At 38.5% G+C, this 17,791-nt stretch overlaps 1 protein-coding gene across 2 annotated transcripts in view; it reads right to left on the minus strand.

Moving 5' to 3' along the window:
* Window positions 1-1,215: 1,215 nt before the first annotated feature.
* The window catches only part of LOC122136001 (E3 ubiquitin-protein ligase NEURL1-like), a 56,575-nt gene continuing 39,999 nt past the window's right edge, over window positions 1,216-17,791 (minus strand). For both annotated transcript variants that reach the window (XM_042717445.1, XM_042717446.1), the window contains exons 4-6: window positions 10,417-11,112; window positions 5,735-5,884; window positions 1,216-5,648 (exon numbers count right to left, since the gene is read on the minus strand). In XM_042717445.1, coding sequence (XP_042573379.1) covers window positions 5,407-5,648; window positions 5,735-5,884; window positions 10,417-11,112 — 1,088 coding nt within the window. In that variant the 3' untranslated portion in view covers window positions 1,216-5,406. The remainder of the gene's footprint in view (window positions 5,649-5,734; window positions 5,885-10,416; window positions 11,113-17,791) is intronic.

Below are 17,791 nucleotides of genomic sequence, written 5' to 3' on the forward strand. Positions count from 1 at the left end.
TGAAAGTGGACTGGAGAGTGGATAAGTTTTCATGTCACCGAAACCTCTAGTCACATAGCCACTTGCTAGCAACTGCCTTTTTCAAGACAAGTTTTAAAAACACAAGGTAGCCTATATGGGGCTACTGATGTATTTTATGTAGTAGAATAAAATAAGAATGAAAATATCTTGAGATTGAAGCTCTTATGTCAGTCATATAACCAAAAACCTATTCAAAAAAACCCACTGAATTAAGGACGAAACCAGACATGCTAAAATGCTAACTGGTATCTGTGTTTTGGCCTAGAAATATGTCATCCCTTCAGCACTCTATGCTAAGGTCGTTTCCCAGGAAAAACAAGAATAAAGTGTACCTTGAATGCAGTGTATGCATCTGCCAAACGCATAAGTGTAATCCTAAATGTAAGTTAATTTATTAATATCAGATACTCAGTTTTGTTTCAATAAGTAGGCAGTTAATTGACGTCCATTCCATTTCCTCAGTTTAACACAGATGCCAACCCATTGGTTCTCGCCTTTCACGTGACCGATCTAGACGCGTACGAATACGAAAAAGCTTTGACTGCAGTGCCATAACAGAAGGACTTGTGAAGCACAATGATCTGTGCAGCTTTTAAGGTGAATTGTCAGTTTCTACACATTGTGCTGAACCATATCTAATATGTAAAGAATTAAGTCACTTAATAATTTCTAATTGTTTGTGGACGCTGTCATAAGTGTCATATGAGGGATAGATTTGATTAGATAAAGTAGAGCAGGACACACTAATTTTGTCCACTAGGGGGCAGCCTTTAACAGGCTTGAACCAACATGTCAAATGACTAACTCTAGATGGAAATAGTGTGTTCACAGTGGGTTGTCGCCATGGTTGGTCTCAGAAACCCTAACTATGAGGGGAGATCTTCATCCTCCTCCTCCTCCTCTCAGCTCCACAGCATCAAAGACACCTTTCATCCTTCATCTGCACACCTCTGATCTCTGGCATGTCAAGTGCTCCTGTTAATCCACCTTGAATGTATGATTCAGGGTCAGGTTGCCTTCACTGTTCATACTGTATATTTTCAGACTTAATTTTGAATTGATTCTTGGTCAGATGCGGTGAGTTATAGATCACTTCATAGGAGGTGCAGCTGAATGTGGGTATTGTGTTATAAATGAAACTTGAAGCGCAATCGTGTCATAAATTTAACAAAGAAGGCACAGAATAGACACCACTTGCTGAAACGCATCTGCAAAGTTTATTGACAATCATCTTTGACTCAGACAAAAGAAAGCTTCATAAACTGATCACAGACTTTAAGAAGAAAACAAATCTGAACATGGGTTTGAGTCAAAAACTAAATGCCACAAAAAGCTGAGACATTTCTCATGACTAAATCACTACCGACCTCATGGACTCTACGAATCAATGATTCAGTTAACACAGCCCTTGAATGAACCCTGGGAAAGAGGAATCATACCTTTTTGATTCAATATTAGTTTGGTCCCACTGTTCACCAATGGGTAATGAGTGAACGAAACACACTGGAAACAACAATTACTAGGATAAAAAAACAATTCCAATCATTTTTAAAAACAAGTATATATAATAAGATAAAAAAAAAAAAAAACCTTCTGTTTTTATCACCATTGAAAAAAATATTCAGATTTTTTCTCAACATTGAAATTGAAATTATTTAAGGTTGGGGTGATAATTGATGCAATCCCTGATCCCATTTGTGGTTACTTCACAAAACCTACTTTTTTTTTTTCCTGAAACAAACAAAATTATTGTCCAGTGTGCGAATATGGCTGTTTTCGTTCGGCCTATCTATAGCTTTGTTTAAAAATAATTCCAAAACAGGAAAGCTAAATAAGGTAAATAACATTTACCACAGAATCTGCAACACACTTCAGATTCAACACATCGTACTCTACACGCGACACATAAATGAAGTACATTACAGGGTCGACAACAATCAAAAGTGAATCCAACTGTGGCGCACGGGTAAGGACTGAAGGTCTTCAGAAAAACAAGGTGGAGTAGCGAGAATGTAAAATAAATGATCCCATTCTATAGAAATTTCATTGGAAACATTTAAATGATAAAATGATTTAAATGTGGGGTAAGATTAGTACACTTATTCAAACAGGATTCATTTCATTTTGTCCAAATATCAACAGAAATATGATGTCAAAAACTGGTAAATGTTTTCAAAACAAACTACAATCAAATTTTATAAAGTGACAGAAACACAAAGATTGCCCTTATATTACACCCTAAATTGTGCAAAAGACATAAATACAAAACGGGGGGTGAAAAGAAAAATATTGATTCTTTTAAAGTGACAGAAATGTATTTAAAAAAAAGTGCAAGGTTTGTTTGATGAAAGACTTTGTCATTTTGCTGTTTTTCAAAAGGTTTTTTAAAATGTTTATAAAGTTTTTCAAAAATCTTTAAAACAAACGCTCTAAACTTAAATATTGGGCCTTTTCAGAACTGTATGAAGTTCAGTAAAATTTCACTATAAATAGACACCTCAGAAGAAAATATGTTGCCGAATGAAATCAAAAACACCTGATATCAAAAGGGAGTGTACATAATCTTTAGTTCATCTTGCTCCCGACTAAAAGCTGGTTATGATTGTTTACTGCGAAGCCCCTGATTGGTGTACTGCTCACAGCTTGTTGGGTACAAGAAAACCAGCACAAAATTCAAGAAATACACTTCCATATAAACCACAGAGGACTGACAAGCAAACTATACAATCATAATTTCGGTCCAATAATTCAAAAAAGAGGAAAAATAATAATAATAATAAAAACAAAGCGCTATAGCAACACCTCAGATACAGCTATGCTAATAGGTTCTTCTAATTAACATAAATTAACATTCAAAAGTGAATCACCACTTCAAACAATAGAGTAAAACTCTTAACAGAATATCCTGTCAAGACTGACAGGACATTTTCTCGACACGGTGTTAGCATTGCCCGAAGGAGAGCTGGCTAATACTAATAGCAGCATGAATTTAAGCGCCAGTCATCACAATTGCTTTACACAAGCTAACTGGCTAGTTATGAAGAATATTAGCCCGCGGTCCACTGTAGTTCACTGATATTACTCTTGAGCTGCTTTAGCATTCACACGCACACAAATGCACATTGTTGTGCCCTCTTTTGCTTATTTTCCATAAATAGTAAAAATAGTATTTCTAAAAAATATTGATTATGGATTGTGCGGGATATTAAAGTGATGTTTATAGTGGGTCTAGAACCAAAAATCAAACCTGCTCCTGCTGTCCGCTGACCTGAATGCAAATTATCTGTCACATCAAGATCTGACCTCACCAATCTCATGAAAACATGGTCATGTCACATTCAAAGATTTTTCAAGATTATAAAGACAATGAAAAAATACATACAAATGTACAATTAAGCATATTTCCCACATGTTTTGCTTTATTTTTTTTGATTTTCATTATAGATTGTCATGATTGTATCTGCTTAAATTAAAGGTACTATACATACTCTATATACAAACAATAAATACAATTTTGGCTATATACCATTATTATAATTATCATTATTATTATTCAGTGTGCAGACTATGCACTGCAATGGACATTTAATTTAAAAAAAAATAATAATAATTAAGAGGGAATATTTGCTTAATTGTCATAAATACTGTAAATGCAAATGTTAATTATTTCATTGTCTTGAAATCAAAATACAATTTCCTATTTCTTTCTTTAGATATTTGAGGTGAAATATGACAGACATATTCTTGACCTGTTTTGTGACATTCATCTATGGCTATGCATTTCACCTCTACAATATAAAACTGTAGTAACTAAATCTCTCAGCGAGATAAGGGATGTACTGTAGTTCACCTTTCAATGGTCAATGGTACAGCAGCAATACTTTCTATACCTTAATTGTCCTTAAATTACCTTGAGAAGCTGTTTGGATGCAGCTTTAAGTCTTTTAACATGAATTTGGCTTTGGGGGTGAGTCAAAAAGAAATTGATCATCTTTTTGACCCTGCTTTTTTCATTCTCAAAGCCAGCAGGAACATTGAGCCGGCCTGTTTCCCAAACATATTCCATTGTAATCAATTTGCTATTTCATCAGTGGCCTGTGCTCGCTATTATTCCAATACACACCATTTTTGGCCAACAGAAAATGCTGGCATTGGGGGGCTGGGAGAAATATGGATTAACCGGGCAAATCAAATATCCTCTCACCACAAATGACTCTTTCACTGGTTAACGCCTCAAGGCTGTTTTCCTTCTTCCTAGATTTTGCTCTCCATGGCAACATTACAATTGCTTTTGCAGAAAACCCAGAGTGTGCGTGTTCCAATCGACAATCGAGAACAAGTTCACAGTAAATCAAGGTTTGATTAGGCCAACATGTTTTAGGGTCGTGAGATGAGGTGCTCTATTTAACCACACTTGTCTGTGGCGATTACATTGGATCAATTAAGATATCCAATATTAATGTTCTTTAAATGAGTTGTTATATAACTGAATATATGTGTATCTGCCACATGACTCATTGGTTAATCATGCCTGTGTATTGTTTTAACAAATTATATCTCTTTAATTCCACCACAATGTCCTGCTTGTTGAACGCACACATAAGCAAAATTATAGCGGATCATTAGCTGACTTTACCTGCTACCTACCAAAGCTTCATATTACATTACAAAACACATGATCAAATAGTAATCAATGCACAAAGACCTCCAGATCAACTCACTTTATAGCATGTAATATGGGCAAGCTGTCGGTTATACAACTAGCATGAAATGTTGAGGTATGAAAAGCGCCGTACCTTTATATCTGTCTTTCTGCCTAAGTCTCAGCCCAGCACAGACAAAAATTGTGAAACACTGAGACGTTTTTGTTTGAATTTCAATGGTGAAAGTGCCTTAGCTGGTCTGACTAGAGATGACAGCAGAAGGAAAAAATAATAGACTGTAACACCCCCTATTGAATATGATTCCAGCTTTAAAGGATATGCAGCTATGCTATGAATAAGAGTCTATTATGGCTCATGGAGAAGGTAGAAGAAATGGGAGATGTGCAACCTTGAATATCTCCTGTGTCACCTGAAATGTCCTGAATTCGATGAGATACTGTCTATGATTTTTCTATGAAAAGCCAGATGCTTCTAAAAAGCAGCAACATCACTGGTTACCATAGCAACAGAGACTTGAGCATGAAATACAAAAGACCTTTGTGAATGGATGCCTGAGCCTTGAAGGTTCAAGGGTTCAAAAGTCATCGCCATGGGAAAGGAGACCCATGCAGTGCCAGAGCGAGTCCCTGAACTGTGACACCAACCCTCTCTTGAAACAGAGATCCATTAGAGATCCTTAATGTCCCTTATGAGACTTGGGTTTGGGGGTGAGGGGGCCCCCCTAAGTGCTCCGGTAGGTCTTTATAATGTCTTTGATAGCTCTCCTACAGATAGGACAGCTAGCGTTGGCCATTTTTTTGAGGCGAAGGCCACAGGTGTAGCAGAGACACATGTGTCCGCAGGCATAGATGACCGTGTCCACTGTGTTTTCATAGCAGATAGAACACTCGTCCTGCCATGAGCCTGAGGCAGATGGGAAAGTGGGAGATTTGGGGAGACTGACGGGTGAGTTGGGTGTTGTTCCTGTGACAGGAAAAAAAAAATTGATTACAATTCACTCATTTATAATTGGAGCAGTTATGAAATACAGTTTATCTGAACATACAGACCTTCAGTAGAGCTGCACAAGGCAGCAGAACAGCCACGTTCATTGAGACTGGGCTCTGGGCTTCCACCGCACAGGCCTGAGGGCGAGAGGGGCGAGGCAGAGGGCGAGCCAGGACTGGATGGGTCACGAGCATCACCCAAGAAAGTGGAGCCTGAAAATGCAGATAGTATATAAACAGGCAAGATGATTCAGTTCCTTTTAGTTCTACTAATAATGGTGTATATTCTGTACACAAGAAAAATACATGTTATTATAAATAATGTTAAATAACTGTATGTAATTAGCTGACAGGGTCAAACTTTTGACTATGATTCTAATGGCACAAACATTTCAATGCAACCCTGTACTTTAAACATGGCTTCTGACCCGTAGACCTGTGCTGAGTCTCAGATATTGTGTAAAGCCAATCACTGTTTTAATCTTTTTTTTTTTTTTGAGTGTGTGTGTAATATAGATTAGATGGTCAGTGAACACTGAGAATGACATTTAAAAAAAGAGACCATTCAAGGAGCTGTAGCCTATTTCTGAAGCTGTTATTGTAACAATGTCAACCTCTTCGCAGAATTACATAAAACATAATGTACTGTATAATGGCACAGGTGCTGCATTTGTGAATGTTATGGAGGTGTTTGTTTCACTAATCTCAGTACATTGTTCTGGCTGCAGAACCTTAGGATGAAATCTGAATCTGACACCTTTAAAGACTATGATCGCCTATGATTCATTAACAGATCTGACACTCAGGCAACAAAATGGGGAAGCCACCTTGCATTAACCAGCATTTTAACAGCAGACCAAATCTATACAGCTTGAATAAAACAGAACAGCAATTCTCTCGGTGATAGATCACCATTTGGGGCACTTATTGACATATTCACTGAACTGCAAATACATTCAGCCTACTGTTTGGTTGCTCATATAGCAACATGTAGTGAAAAATACACTTTCCGTTTTGAACTAAATAGTACTTTATTATAAGGAAAACATGTTGATACAGATTGTTTTGATTATTTGATTAAATATGGTGTACATATATGATCAATTATGGGAGGGGTGGGTTCTGTTCAAGTTCTAATAGAAATGTTAATGCAATCATTAGGGAAGTCATTAACTGGAATTTGAATCAGAACTGGACTCATTAATTTGCTAACAATTTCCACCCTTAATAAGGGCCACGGTAATATTTCTGCGCCTTTTAATGTAGTCTGTAGAGCTGATATTGAATTAAATTGAACTGACCTCATTTCTAGTTTACTGGATCTTCTGATATATGTGTGCGTAAATGAGAGGGAGAATTGGCTGAACTGAAACTAACCTGACCTAAAACCCATGAATATATGATCCTCTGAGGTTAGTCTATATGTGTGTGTAGTGTGCATTTACTCTAGATGAGGTCTATGACAATATTAGATGGGAGTCAGTGGGATTCCCCAAGGTCTTGTTTTAGGTCCGTCAGTGGTTTGATTTACATTTGTGTTCACGTTTGCACACAGTATGTTAGTCCTACAGCGTGATCCTTTATTAAGATGGAGACAGGGTGAGGGGTTATATATGGGGTGGGGTCCACTGAGCATGATCCTTTGTGAGTCTAAAAATGCCATTCCACCTTTTTGTCATTCCACACATAGACATATCATAAATCCCCTTCTCTAGGCCTCAGCAACTGGCCCTGGATCACAAGGGCCAGGCCTCTTCAAGAGCATCTCTACTAGATTAACAGGGACACATGAACAGTTAAGTCTCTCTAACCTCCACCCGGGAAAGACTTCAAAAAACCTATTAGAGAAAGTAAGGCCTCCGTAAAGCCTTTTGTCATGTGTAAAATGAGCACTATGTGCAAACATAGCAGAAAGGCTTTTCAGTATCTTGAACACCAAAGGGGTACTGACTATACCAGTTTGCATGGCATAAACAGTCACATTGTGCATCTGTCAAATAATTCTGTTTATGCTTTAGTAAAGGTGTGAGCTGCATGTCTTCACATAATGTCCAACATTAGGGGTCTCGAACTGAAATTACTGGTGGCTAATAGGGGCAGTGCACTGCATTCAGTGTTTAAGCGATTTGTTACATAAAATTGAATAGTACTTACAGTAAGTAAATATCACACTTAGTCAGTTTCAAATATTCACACTATTTGAACAAGTGAACATTGACACTGATGTATATTTCATATGTACAGTCTCTGTCTTTACACCAATCATATAGTCTCTGTTACCGTCACTGTACCATCAAGAAGGAAGTGTTTGTATTGTGTCTATTACATGAATGTGTTTGTGCATTTCATTTATTACAACTAGATTTAATTAAATTGGATGCAGGGCGATAAAATCTAACCGACAGTCACTGTATGCATACCAACATTCAATATTTGCATGCTGAATTGCGATTCAGTCTTCTTACTTGGATTTATTTCCATTTTGAATTATGATTAGTCTTTCTGGTGGCTATCTTTATTACACAGCTCTCTGGAATACTTGATTCTCCTGATCAATCATGGCATCAATCATGGATTTTCCTGATCAACCATTGTCTATGGCAACACAGTTACAACTTTTACATCTTTAGTATCATTATGCTGTCTCTCTTTTTTCGCAAGTTATTTTGTGATTTAAAATGGTAATCCACTTTCAGATTAGTAATAATATATTGATTAATATTGTTATATTAATTAGAATCATTTACCTAGAACCAAAACCTAAAGCCTAAGCTTACATAAAACTTAATTATTTTGCAAGCTTTGGTATTTCTTTCAGGTTTCCTCATTTGTCATGACTTCATTGTACATTCCCCATCCCGTTACTGTTGAATGAGCACAATGAGACCATTTTCTAACAAGTAAAGTGTTATTACAATGACATTTTAAACCTTGAATCTTGAAAGAACAAAAACATTATGCTAAGAGGGGAAATAGGAATAAGAAATAGAGAGAAGAGATGTAAACGAGAGAAATGTTCTCAAATGAATGTTCTCAAATGAAGTGTGAATCGCCCACTCTCCTCTTCACTTTCTCATTTCCTTTCCTTCACGGCATGCTAATGAGATGGGGTGAGTGCGTTGGTGGAGGGAGGGGAATGTACTGTACTTCTAGTGACATCGACATCTTGGAGAGTGCATAGAAAGCTAACAGAGGTCAGAGACCACCCACACAAACTCCTGTTATACTTCCTGTTTTTAGCTGTGTATGTTTTTGTGTGCACATACTTTGTTGAGTTCAAACTTTACTGGGAGCGTGTCAGTCGCAGGTGCGTGGGTAAGACCTGGAGCACTGTCTGCTGTTCTGAAAGGTTACTGTAATGTGCCTGTATTTGTGGTATTAACAAAATTCAAGTGATTAAAATCAAATGAACAAAGTTTTGAAATGAATCTGTTGATACCAACAATAGCAACAGCACAGGGTTTTAAAGTTCTTTACATACTTTGTATATCTTAGGGGTTATATCTTTTTCTTCTCCTCATCTGAAATAAATGCATTTTTGAGGGCCTAAACATGCTCCAAAACTCATAAAATTTTGCACATCGGAAGTGGTGAAAATTTACATCTGGGTTTCAGAATGAGGAAGCTGTTGCAACTCAGGGATACAATGTTCAATCGGCCCTAAACTTCACAGGTTTCTTAAGAGTCCTGGCCAGACGACATGCACATGCCACTATTCAGTTACAGTAATAGCGCCACCTGCTTGCAACAGGAAATGGCATGTTTTATACTGTAATGCACTCCCTGCAACATATTAAAATATGTCATTAAGTCCCAAACATGCTATAAACATGCTAAACCATGCTAGAAACACTTAGATAAGTGTTAAAGCATGCTATTAAATCCATAAAACCAGAAGTTGTTGTAACTAGTGTTGTCAACCGGTACTGAAATTTTAAAAATGTCCATTTTCTGCTAACATTTGAGTGCTGTTGAGCGGATTCTTGAACACCACTGATTGACCAATGTGTCAACAGATATTACTGTGACTGGCTACAATGATCATCGCTTCATGCTTTTCAACGAGCGTTCACACAAAAGCCATTTGAAAAAGGTGTCTGTCAGCGGATCCGTCTATGTGCAGAAATATTAGGGATCCGCTGATAGACATGGATTTCAAACGCTCTCATGTGCTTCTGTGTGAGCGCTTGGTGAAGAGTGTGAAGTGATGATCATAGTAGCCAATTACAGTCATATCTGTTGAGCGCGTGAATACAATGGCCAATCAGCGGTATTCAAGAATTCGCTCAACAGTGCTCAAATGTTAGCAGGAAATGGAGGTTTTTAAAATTTTAGTACCAAATGGTACTGAAGTCTGTACTTTTGACAACCCTAGTTGTAACTCAAAGATGCAATGTCTAATCTGCCCCAAAGTCAGTCCTGGCCTGAACACATCTAAAGGCCAATAATCAGTTACTGTATACTCATAATGCCACCTTCTGGCAGCAGGAAGTGTGGCATATGTAAATGACTAACACATTCCTCCTTCATTTACCCACGTTCCACACTTGAACTAGTTGAATGCACCACAGTTTTAGTGCAACCGAATTCCTACAGGGAGTCTCTAGTTCATGACAACTTTCAGATGATCAGTTTTTAATGTGAATCGTTCCCTGTTTTGAACTAAACTGCTAGTCTAAGAATACCCAAAGTGGACTAACACACCTAGATAATGTAATGCAGTACTATAGATTTGGCATGCTTACCTAGAATCCTTAGCTGCGTGACAGCACCATGCAGTCCAAAGAACATCCAGAGTGGTCGTGAGTTGTCTACACACACCTGCATCCCCACATTGTTGCCATTATGACTCAGAATGACTTCCCCTTCCTGTGTGACCAGGAAACCCAGGATATCGCCACTCTGCAAAGCAGAAGGCACCCTGCAAACCGCCCAGAATTCCTTACGGTCCACCAGTGCCTCAGGATTGTAAGGGAGGTCACTAGGGCGAAGCACTGCTGGGTCACACGACGTCACACCATATGAGAGGGATCCAGATCGAGCAGGGCTGGACTTAATGACTTTGATGAATATGGTTTCGCCAATTCGCAGTGGGCGATCTGTGAAGACCAGCGTGCGTTCTTCACGGTTGTGTTCGGATCGGGTCACGGTCTGTTCGTTAAGGGTTTTGATGTGGGCACCTCGGAGCTGGTGGAAACGCAGGTCACATTCCAAGGTGTGAGGAAGCAGTGATGACTGCTGGGAGTTCATGGAATTTTGAGGAATGGGACAGGCGACGGGGGCAGGAGGGAGCCGAAGTCTGGCATCATCTTGTTGCAGGTTAAGATCGCAAAGACTGACAGACAGGCGGGAGGTGTCTGCTTCACGTCGTAACGAGGTGGATCCACGTACTGTGGTGAAGGATCGTGGATGAAGAAGGTCTGGAGGGACGACTTCACTGTCTGTGGGACAGAGGTGGTATATAAAGTTAGCTATCAGTTGTCAGATTAGCATTTTGTATTACACAGTATGATTTTATTCAGTGGTTGATCTTAGATGATAAACAACAACTGGGGGGTTAATCAGCCCTGCAGATTTAAATGTCTAACACTAATTATGCAATGCTGAAAAAAAAATTTTTTTTTTTGCAGAGGCCCCGAAGTGGGCCCTGGCTCAACTGTTTTAGAGGGTTCCCTGTTAAATAAACCAGCATATGCTGGTTAGGTATGTTTTGAAGCATGGCAGCTGGTTTTAGTTGGTCATGAGCTGGTTTAAACTGGTCATCTGCTGGTCCTAAGCAGTTAACTCCTGCTCAGGACCAGCTTAAACCAGCTCATGACCAACTAAGGACCAGCTTAAACCAGCTGCCATGCTTCAAAACATACCTAACCAGGATATGTTTTTTTTTTCTTTTCTGTTGTTATTATTGGTTTTCAGGCATTTGTAAACTGGCAAACCTAGGAGACCAGCTAAACATCAGCTTGACCAGGCTGTGAGAAAAACTAGACCACTTTATGATGGTTTGCTCTTTTTTATGCTCTTTTTTTTTCAGAAGCATAGAGATACAGTACAAGTCTTTTACTATCAAAAATGTACATGCTACAGAGGCTATTCGTTCAACAAACATAAAAAACAAATTCAGAAATCTAACTTGAGTCCTAGTTACTGTTCACATCTATGGATCAGTACAATACGCAAACAATAAAAGTGAGTTCAAGACAGCTAGCATACATGTAACGCATTACTATTTTACATGAGCTAAAGCTGTTTCCAAAATTGCTGCTAGGGAGTGTCTCTTTACATTCTTTACCATTTATACCAGTTACTTATTGGCTGCCATGAATAGAACTTTACAGTAATGTAATAGTAGGCTAGCATAGTACTATAAGCACAACATACCCACGGCTCCTCGCCCGTCTGCCAAAAATAGTGCAAAATATGAATGAAATGCTTCGCTAGCGAAGTGTTTTGTGGACGCCAAATTTAATACCCCTCTCCTAGTAGCCTAAAATAGCATATTACAGTAGTTTAGAGGTAGGCTAACTTAGTTTATCGTAGCTCAGCACTCAAACAAACTGAAGACTGTCGTTCCTCCTTTTGTAACTGATAGCCCCACTGGAGTGTGCCCTGTATTTAGACCTCATCTGTGCATTTGAAGACAGTCAGACCCCAGACAAAAATATTAGCACTAAAAGTAGCCTGCCAGTGCTAATTAGCTTGTTAAAATTAGCCATTCCTCCTAAGAGCCACACCGTTGATATTTTTTAAAGAGAAGGAGAACATTATTTAACCTACCCAGTAAAATGGATTTTGCATTCTTAGCTTAAACATCTGCATCAGATATATATATATATATATATATATAAATCCACATAAAAAGGTTTTCTATCCATAAAAAAAATTTCACATATTTAAGATAAGAGGTTTGGAGAATAGATGGATGGATGTTTAAATATTTTGATATCGACCCTGTGCAATATTTGTTTACAAAATTTATTGTGAATAAATGACTCTGTAAGTTGCTTTGCATTAGCATACTCACATCAGTGTTGGTTTGAAAGAGAGAGAAGAGAGTGTTACACAGAGAAGGAAATGACCAGAAGATAAAAAAGAAGGTGGAGGTCAAGAAGTGTGATAGATGGAGATAAAAGGAAAGTGAGAGGCTTTACCTCCAGAGGGCCTCTCTCTCCTTCGGCCTCTCTTTCTCTTCCTGTGTCTGTCTCTATATATCGACAATGACCCGCAGAGACTGTTGATTAGCTCTCATTTCAGATAAACCCTCTTAGACCCATTACAGTATGTGTGAGTGGCTCAGCAAACAACAGCGAAAGAGAAAAAGCAGTTCTCCAACCCTCTATATTTAGTTCTATAAGGATGTAACACATTTCAACCAGGATGAAGGACGCAAGATGGTATGCTTAGAGATTAATCCTTAAAATACAAGGCGAACAGGTCAGCAAATGACTTATTCCCTAATAATACGCAAAGCTACTGTGCAAACAGAATGAAGTAATATCTGACACAACTGTTTTTCTTTCTATCCTTCAGAATAAGAGTCAACAAAGGATTAGAATTAGGATTACACTTATCACTAAAGCATTGAAATACTTGCATAGTACAGCAAGTGTAAATAAAAAAAGGTTAAGTGAATTAATATTTTGGACATGTAAATAAGGCTGCTAAACCTTTCTTAACCCTATTTGTCTTGGTCTTGAACAAGGTTGAAACTTAAATGCATGTGCATGTATCACAACAGATGCTGTAGATCTCCATTGGCAAAGCTTTGCAATTATGTTAACTTTGTTAAAACTATGTGCACTATTTTTTAACTGAGGTAATTATCTAATACAGTGGTTCCCAATCCTGGTCCTGGAGAGCCCCCAACAATGCACGTTTTTGGTGTCTCTCTTATCTGGCACACACATTTGAGGACTTGGAGTCTTCACTAATGAGCTGATGAGTTGAATCAGGTGTGTTTGAATAGGGAGACATCTAAAATGTGCAGTGTTGGGGGTTCTCCAGGACCAGGATTGGGAACCACTGATCTAATATAACTAAATATGAAATGTTAAAATGTTAAAAATGAATTTGTATATGTAGAAATTTATATATAAATATATACTCTAAAAGTAATGTACATCATCCTTTCATATTAGCTCTTACATTAACACAAAGTTTATTTTTGTAAAGTGTTGCCTACAAAAACCCTGCCTGCTGCATAAGGTGCTCTGAACTGCAAATCAGTGTCTGAACATAAGGACTTAATTTTCCTTATTGATCCTTTAAAAACATTTTCTAAGAGCTTCAAAGTGTCTTGTGTGGCAGTCTGTGCTAATTAGCAAAATATTAAACACTCCTAAGGAGAGCGTGGGGATGGCCCAAGGGCACTAACTCTAAGACAACTACAAAATTATTAAAGGCAAGATGAAGATGAATTTAAACTTGTTACAGTCATTTATAGGCAAGAAGAAAAGTCACAGGAGATAATGAAGACATAATAGGAGCAGCATCATGTTCCACCCAAAAATTCTAGTTGCAAATAAAAAAACAAATTTCTTTCTGGTGGCTTCTGAGAATTTAAAAAGAACAATTCACCCAGTAACTAAAATGAAAAGGATTTACTTTTCTTTATGTCGATCCAAACCAGCTTCCTTTCTTCTAAAGAGATGCATTTTGAAGAATGTTCACATTGCTTTTTATCATTTAACAAAAGTATATGATCAGGTGCTGTCAAGTTCCTTGCCTTCAGCCATAGCTTTCAAACTGTATTGTTAATCGCACATATTCAAACTTGCCACAAAAAGGTATTGGTGTTGCTGACTGATGAAAGGCTTTTAAGTTGCCTTTTTTTCAATCCACGCCCAGCTTATCCATTGTTTATCCATTATTAATGGCTAGCTTCAAAGTGGTTTCCAATTCTGGTCCTGGAGTACCCCCAACTCTGCACATTTTGTATGTCTCCCTTTATAAAACACACCCGATTCAACTGATCAGCTCGTTTGTAATGACTTAAAGATCGGAAATTGTTGTGTCAGATGAGAGAGACATCCAAAATGTGAACTGTTGAGCTCCAGGACCAGCATGCACATTCATCAAAACATCTTTCATAGTGTTTGGGATCAACATGAGGGTGAGTAAATAATGACAGAATTTTTCGTTTTGGATGAACTGACACAGTTAAAATGGACACACAGCTGAACCCACCCAGTTGGATTGGGCAGAGAAGCAGGTAATGACATCACCACAGGACGTCTGGCTGGAGTGTGTCTCTTAGATCAGGCTCATTAGAGTAAAGCCATGCTGCAAATAGGATTAATCCAAGCTTCAGTGTCCCACACTGCCCTACACCTGGAGGCACTGACGCAAGCCTAAGTCTAGTTTGAACAGACATGATGCTTCTCTCTGGATAAATCACATAACAGAAAAAAGGGGGAAGCACCATGGACTGGGAAACTAATGGTTGACAAGGCATGAGATCAGTTCTACAGTGACAACGTCTACATTTACACATGCATTGTTTGGGATGGATATTCATATTTGCTAAAATATGTGACTTGAATGGTTTCGATTATACAATAGCTTACAGTAGTTTGAATGTTGTCAGGATGAATAAATAAACAAAGTCAAACCCTTTTCAGTTCTCTTAAATGTCTTCAAAGATGACATTCACACAGGGATTCGAACAGACAATTAGTATCAAATAACGGGAGTTTGCAGAAACACATAACAGTCTATTGGAGTCTAGTGAGTCTACTCTTGAGTCTAGTGGTCATTGCAGTTTTTATATAGCTGAGACACAAATTGTCTTTGTCAGTCATGACAGGATGTCTGATAAAGCTGACTTAAATCTGTCTGCTTTGACCATTCGTCAACAGACTCTTAAAAAAAAAAGGTGTTAGAACGCCTGAAGGTTTGCCTAAAGTTTCTGTTTGATATTTTGGCGAACAAGTGAGTGCTAATTACTCAATGGACTCGCTGGGCCACTCTGAGAGAGCATGGACATTAAATGCACGCTTGGAGTGGAAAGTTTAAAGGAAAGGAGATGGGAAAAACCAAGGGAGGGGCAAAAACAAGAGAGCGTTCATGCCAAGATGTCTGTGACCGGTGGCAGCTGCTGCCCCTCTAATTGCCCTGCACCTGCTTCGCTGCCAATCCTCACATTTCCTTTGTCTTATTGGCAGCTTTTCACACAAGTCCTGGCTATTCTGCAATATGACTGGCTGAGACCAGATTCTAATCTCTTTGAAACTATAAATCTCTATAAAAAAGAAGACATGAATCCTTAGTGATGGGACGCAGCTGCACTGACCAAAAGCAAACACCCAATTTGATTGTCCTTTTTTTTTTTTTATTTAGCACCAGGCTCCAGCACCTGTTGGGCTAAACACAAAAGGCAGTGGAAAATAAGCAGATGAGGTTTCTGATAAACAAAAGCGGTTCTTGGTTCAGGCAGAAAGAGCCTGGATAGGACTGAAATGCCCAAAAATGGAAGTGCACGTTCTTTGCTTTTGTTTTACTTCGAGGCACTGTACAAGGTTGTTCTTACTGATTTTTCATTTCCCCTTTTTGCTGTTTGATCTACTACTATACAAGTAACTATGTCTCTTTTTGTGTATATCATTTTTCCATTTTAATGAAAGGAAAGTTTTAGTTCTGTCTTACAAATCTCAAGGTTGTATCCCAGTTTGTCAGACGTTCAATGTGGACAAAAAAACTGGGAAGAGAGTGTGGGGCCCTGCAGGGCAGTGTGATGCTGATGCATATGGTACATGTAAGTGTGTGTTTGAGGGAAACAGTAGGGGGAGACAGGAGAGGTTTCAGTGCAGCCTGTTGGCTCTATACCATGCTTGGCTGTTGGGTCTCTTTGTTTGGAATAATGGCCAAACAGGCAACACGTGGACCCACTGACAAATGATCTCTGGGTCGCAAACCTCCTTCCCTGAGGTCATTTCTCACTTTCTCTCTCAGAAACACACACGTACACAGCCAAGTACACTCAGAAAGCCACAAAAGACCCTCTGTGTGGATCATATTCAAATTTTAAGCAGGCCAACTATGGTTTCCGTGCCTCATGTCAAGGATGAAGTCAACACGGAATGCAAATTGACCCATTTTACTTTTATAATACACATTCTTGGTCTTATTGTGAACGATTCATTGGTGAAGCTAATTCTGAAGAAATACGTGATAATATTTGATCTAATTTTTTGGGGATCTTGGAAATCACACTAACCACTTCAAGCCACAAAAAGTAAAAAGGCTATGGATTATAAACCCATTATGTTATTATCTTCCATGTTGTTTTGATCAGTTACTTGTTTTCCCCAACAGCATTCACAGTCCGAGGCTTTTTCATCTGTACCACTTATTAATTTTAACCTAGATGATTGGAGACATACTGAAATTTTGCACTATGAATCTGAACCCAAGAAACATGAGAAGGTCTGTGTAGTCCTAAATATGTGGATGTTTATCTAGCAGTCTATAAACTGATGTTTGCCCATAACTCCCTCAAAGAGGCCCTGAAGAGCTCTGCCTATATATAAGACAGCCACACTTTATCTCAGCAGCACTGTCCATGTTTGGATGTCCCGAGGCCTTGGCGCGAGCAAAATGAAGGAAAAGGGGGTTCTAAGTTTGGAGAAGGGATACAAGGACACTTAACAGCAGGAAACGGAAGGTGTTCTGTCTTGGAAGGGGTCACGCTACACTTTCCCGCCACCTTGAGCACTCTTCCCAGAACTTCCTGTGATGGTTCGAGCTCTTAAAAACAGAATCTGACCTCTTGACAAGCATTTCTTCTCATTTTTTTTCATCCTTTGTACTCAAAACATGAAATACTGTCAAATAGCCAAATGGTATAACATCTGTTGTTCTAATTTCTTTAATTTGTTCCACCCCAAAGCAGTTGGCCAGCCAAACAAATGCAATTACTTCTGTTAATACCCATTATGTGAGCTAGCACAGAAACAACCCATCAGTCTCACTTATTCACTCTTTCTGGCTGAATTGGTTAAATAGTCCATATTTAAGATATTACTTTTGGAGGATTATGCTTTCAGCGGGGGACTTTCAATTAGGTTTATTAGCCTGGAATGACCCTCCGCAGCCAAGTCAAACTTGCACGTCAATCAAATAAAT

The sequence above is a fragment of the Cyprinus carpio genome, chromosome B1, assembly GCF_018340385.1.
Source record: "Cyprinus carpio isolate SPL01 chromosome B1, ASM1834038v1, whole genome shotgun sequence".
Classification (NCBI taxonomy): domain Eukaryota; kingdom Metazoa; phylum Chordata; class Actinopteri; order Cypriniformes; family Cyprinidae; genus Cyprinus; species Cyprinus carpio.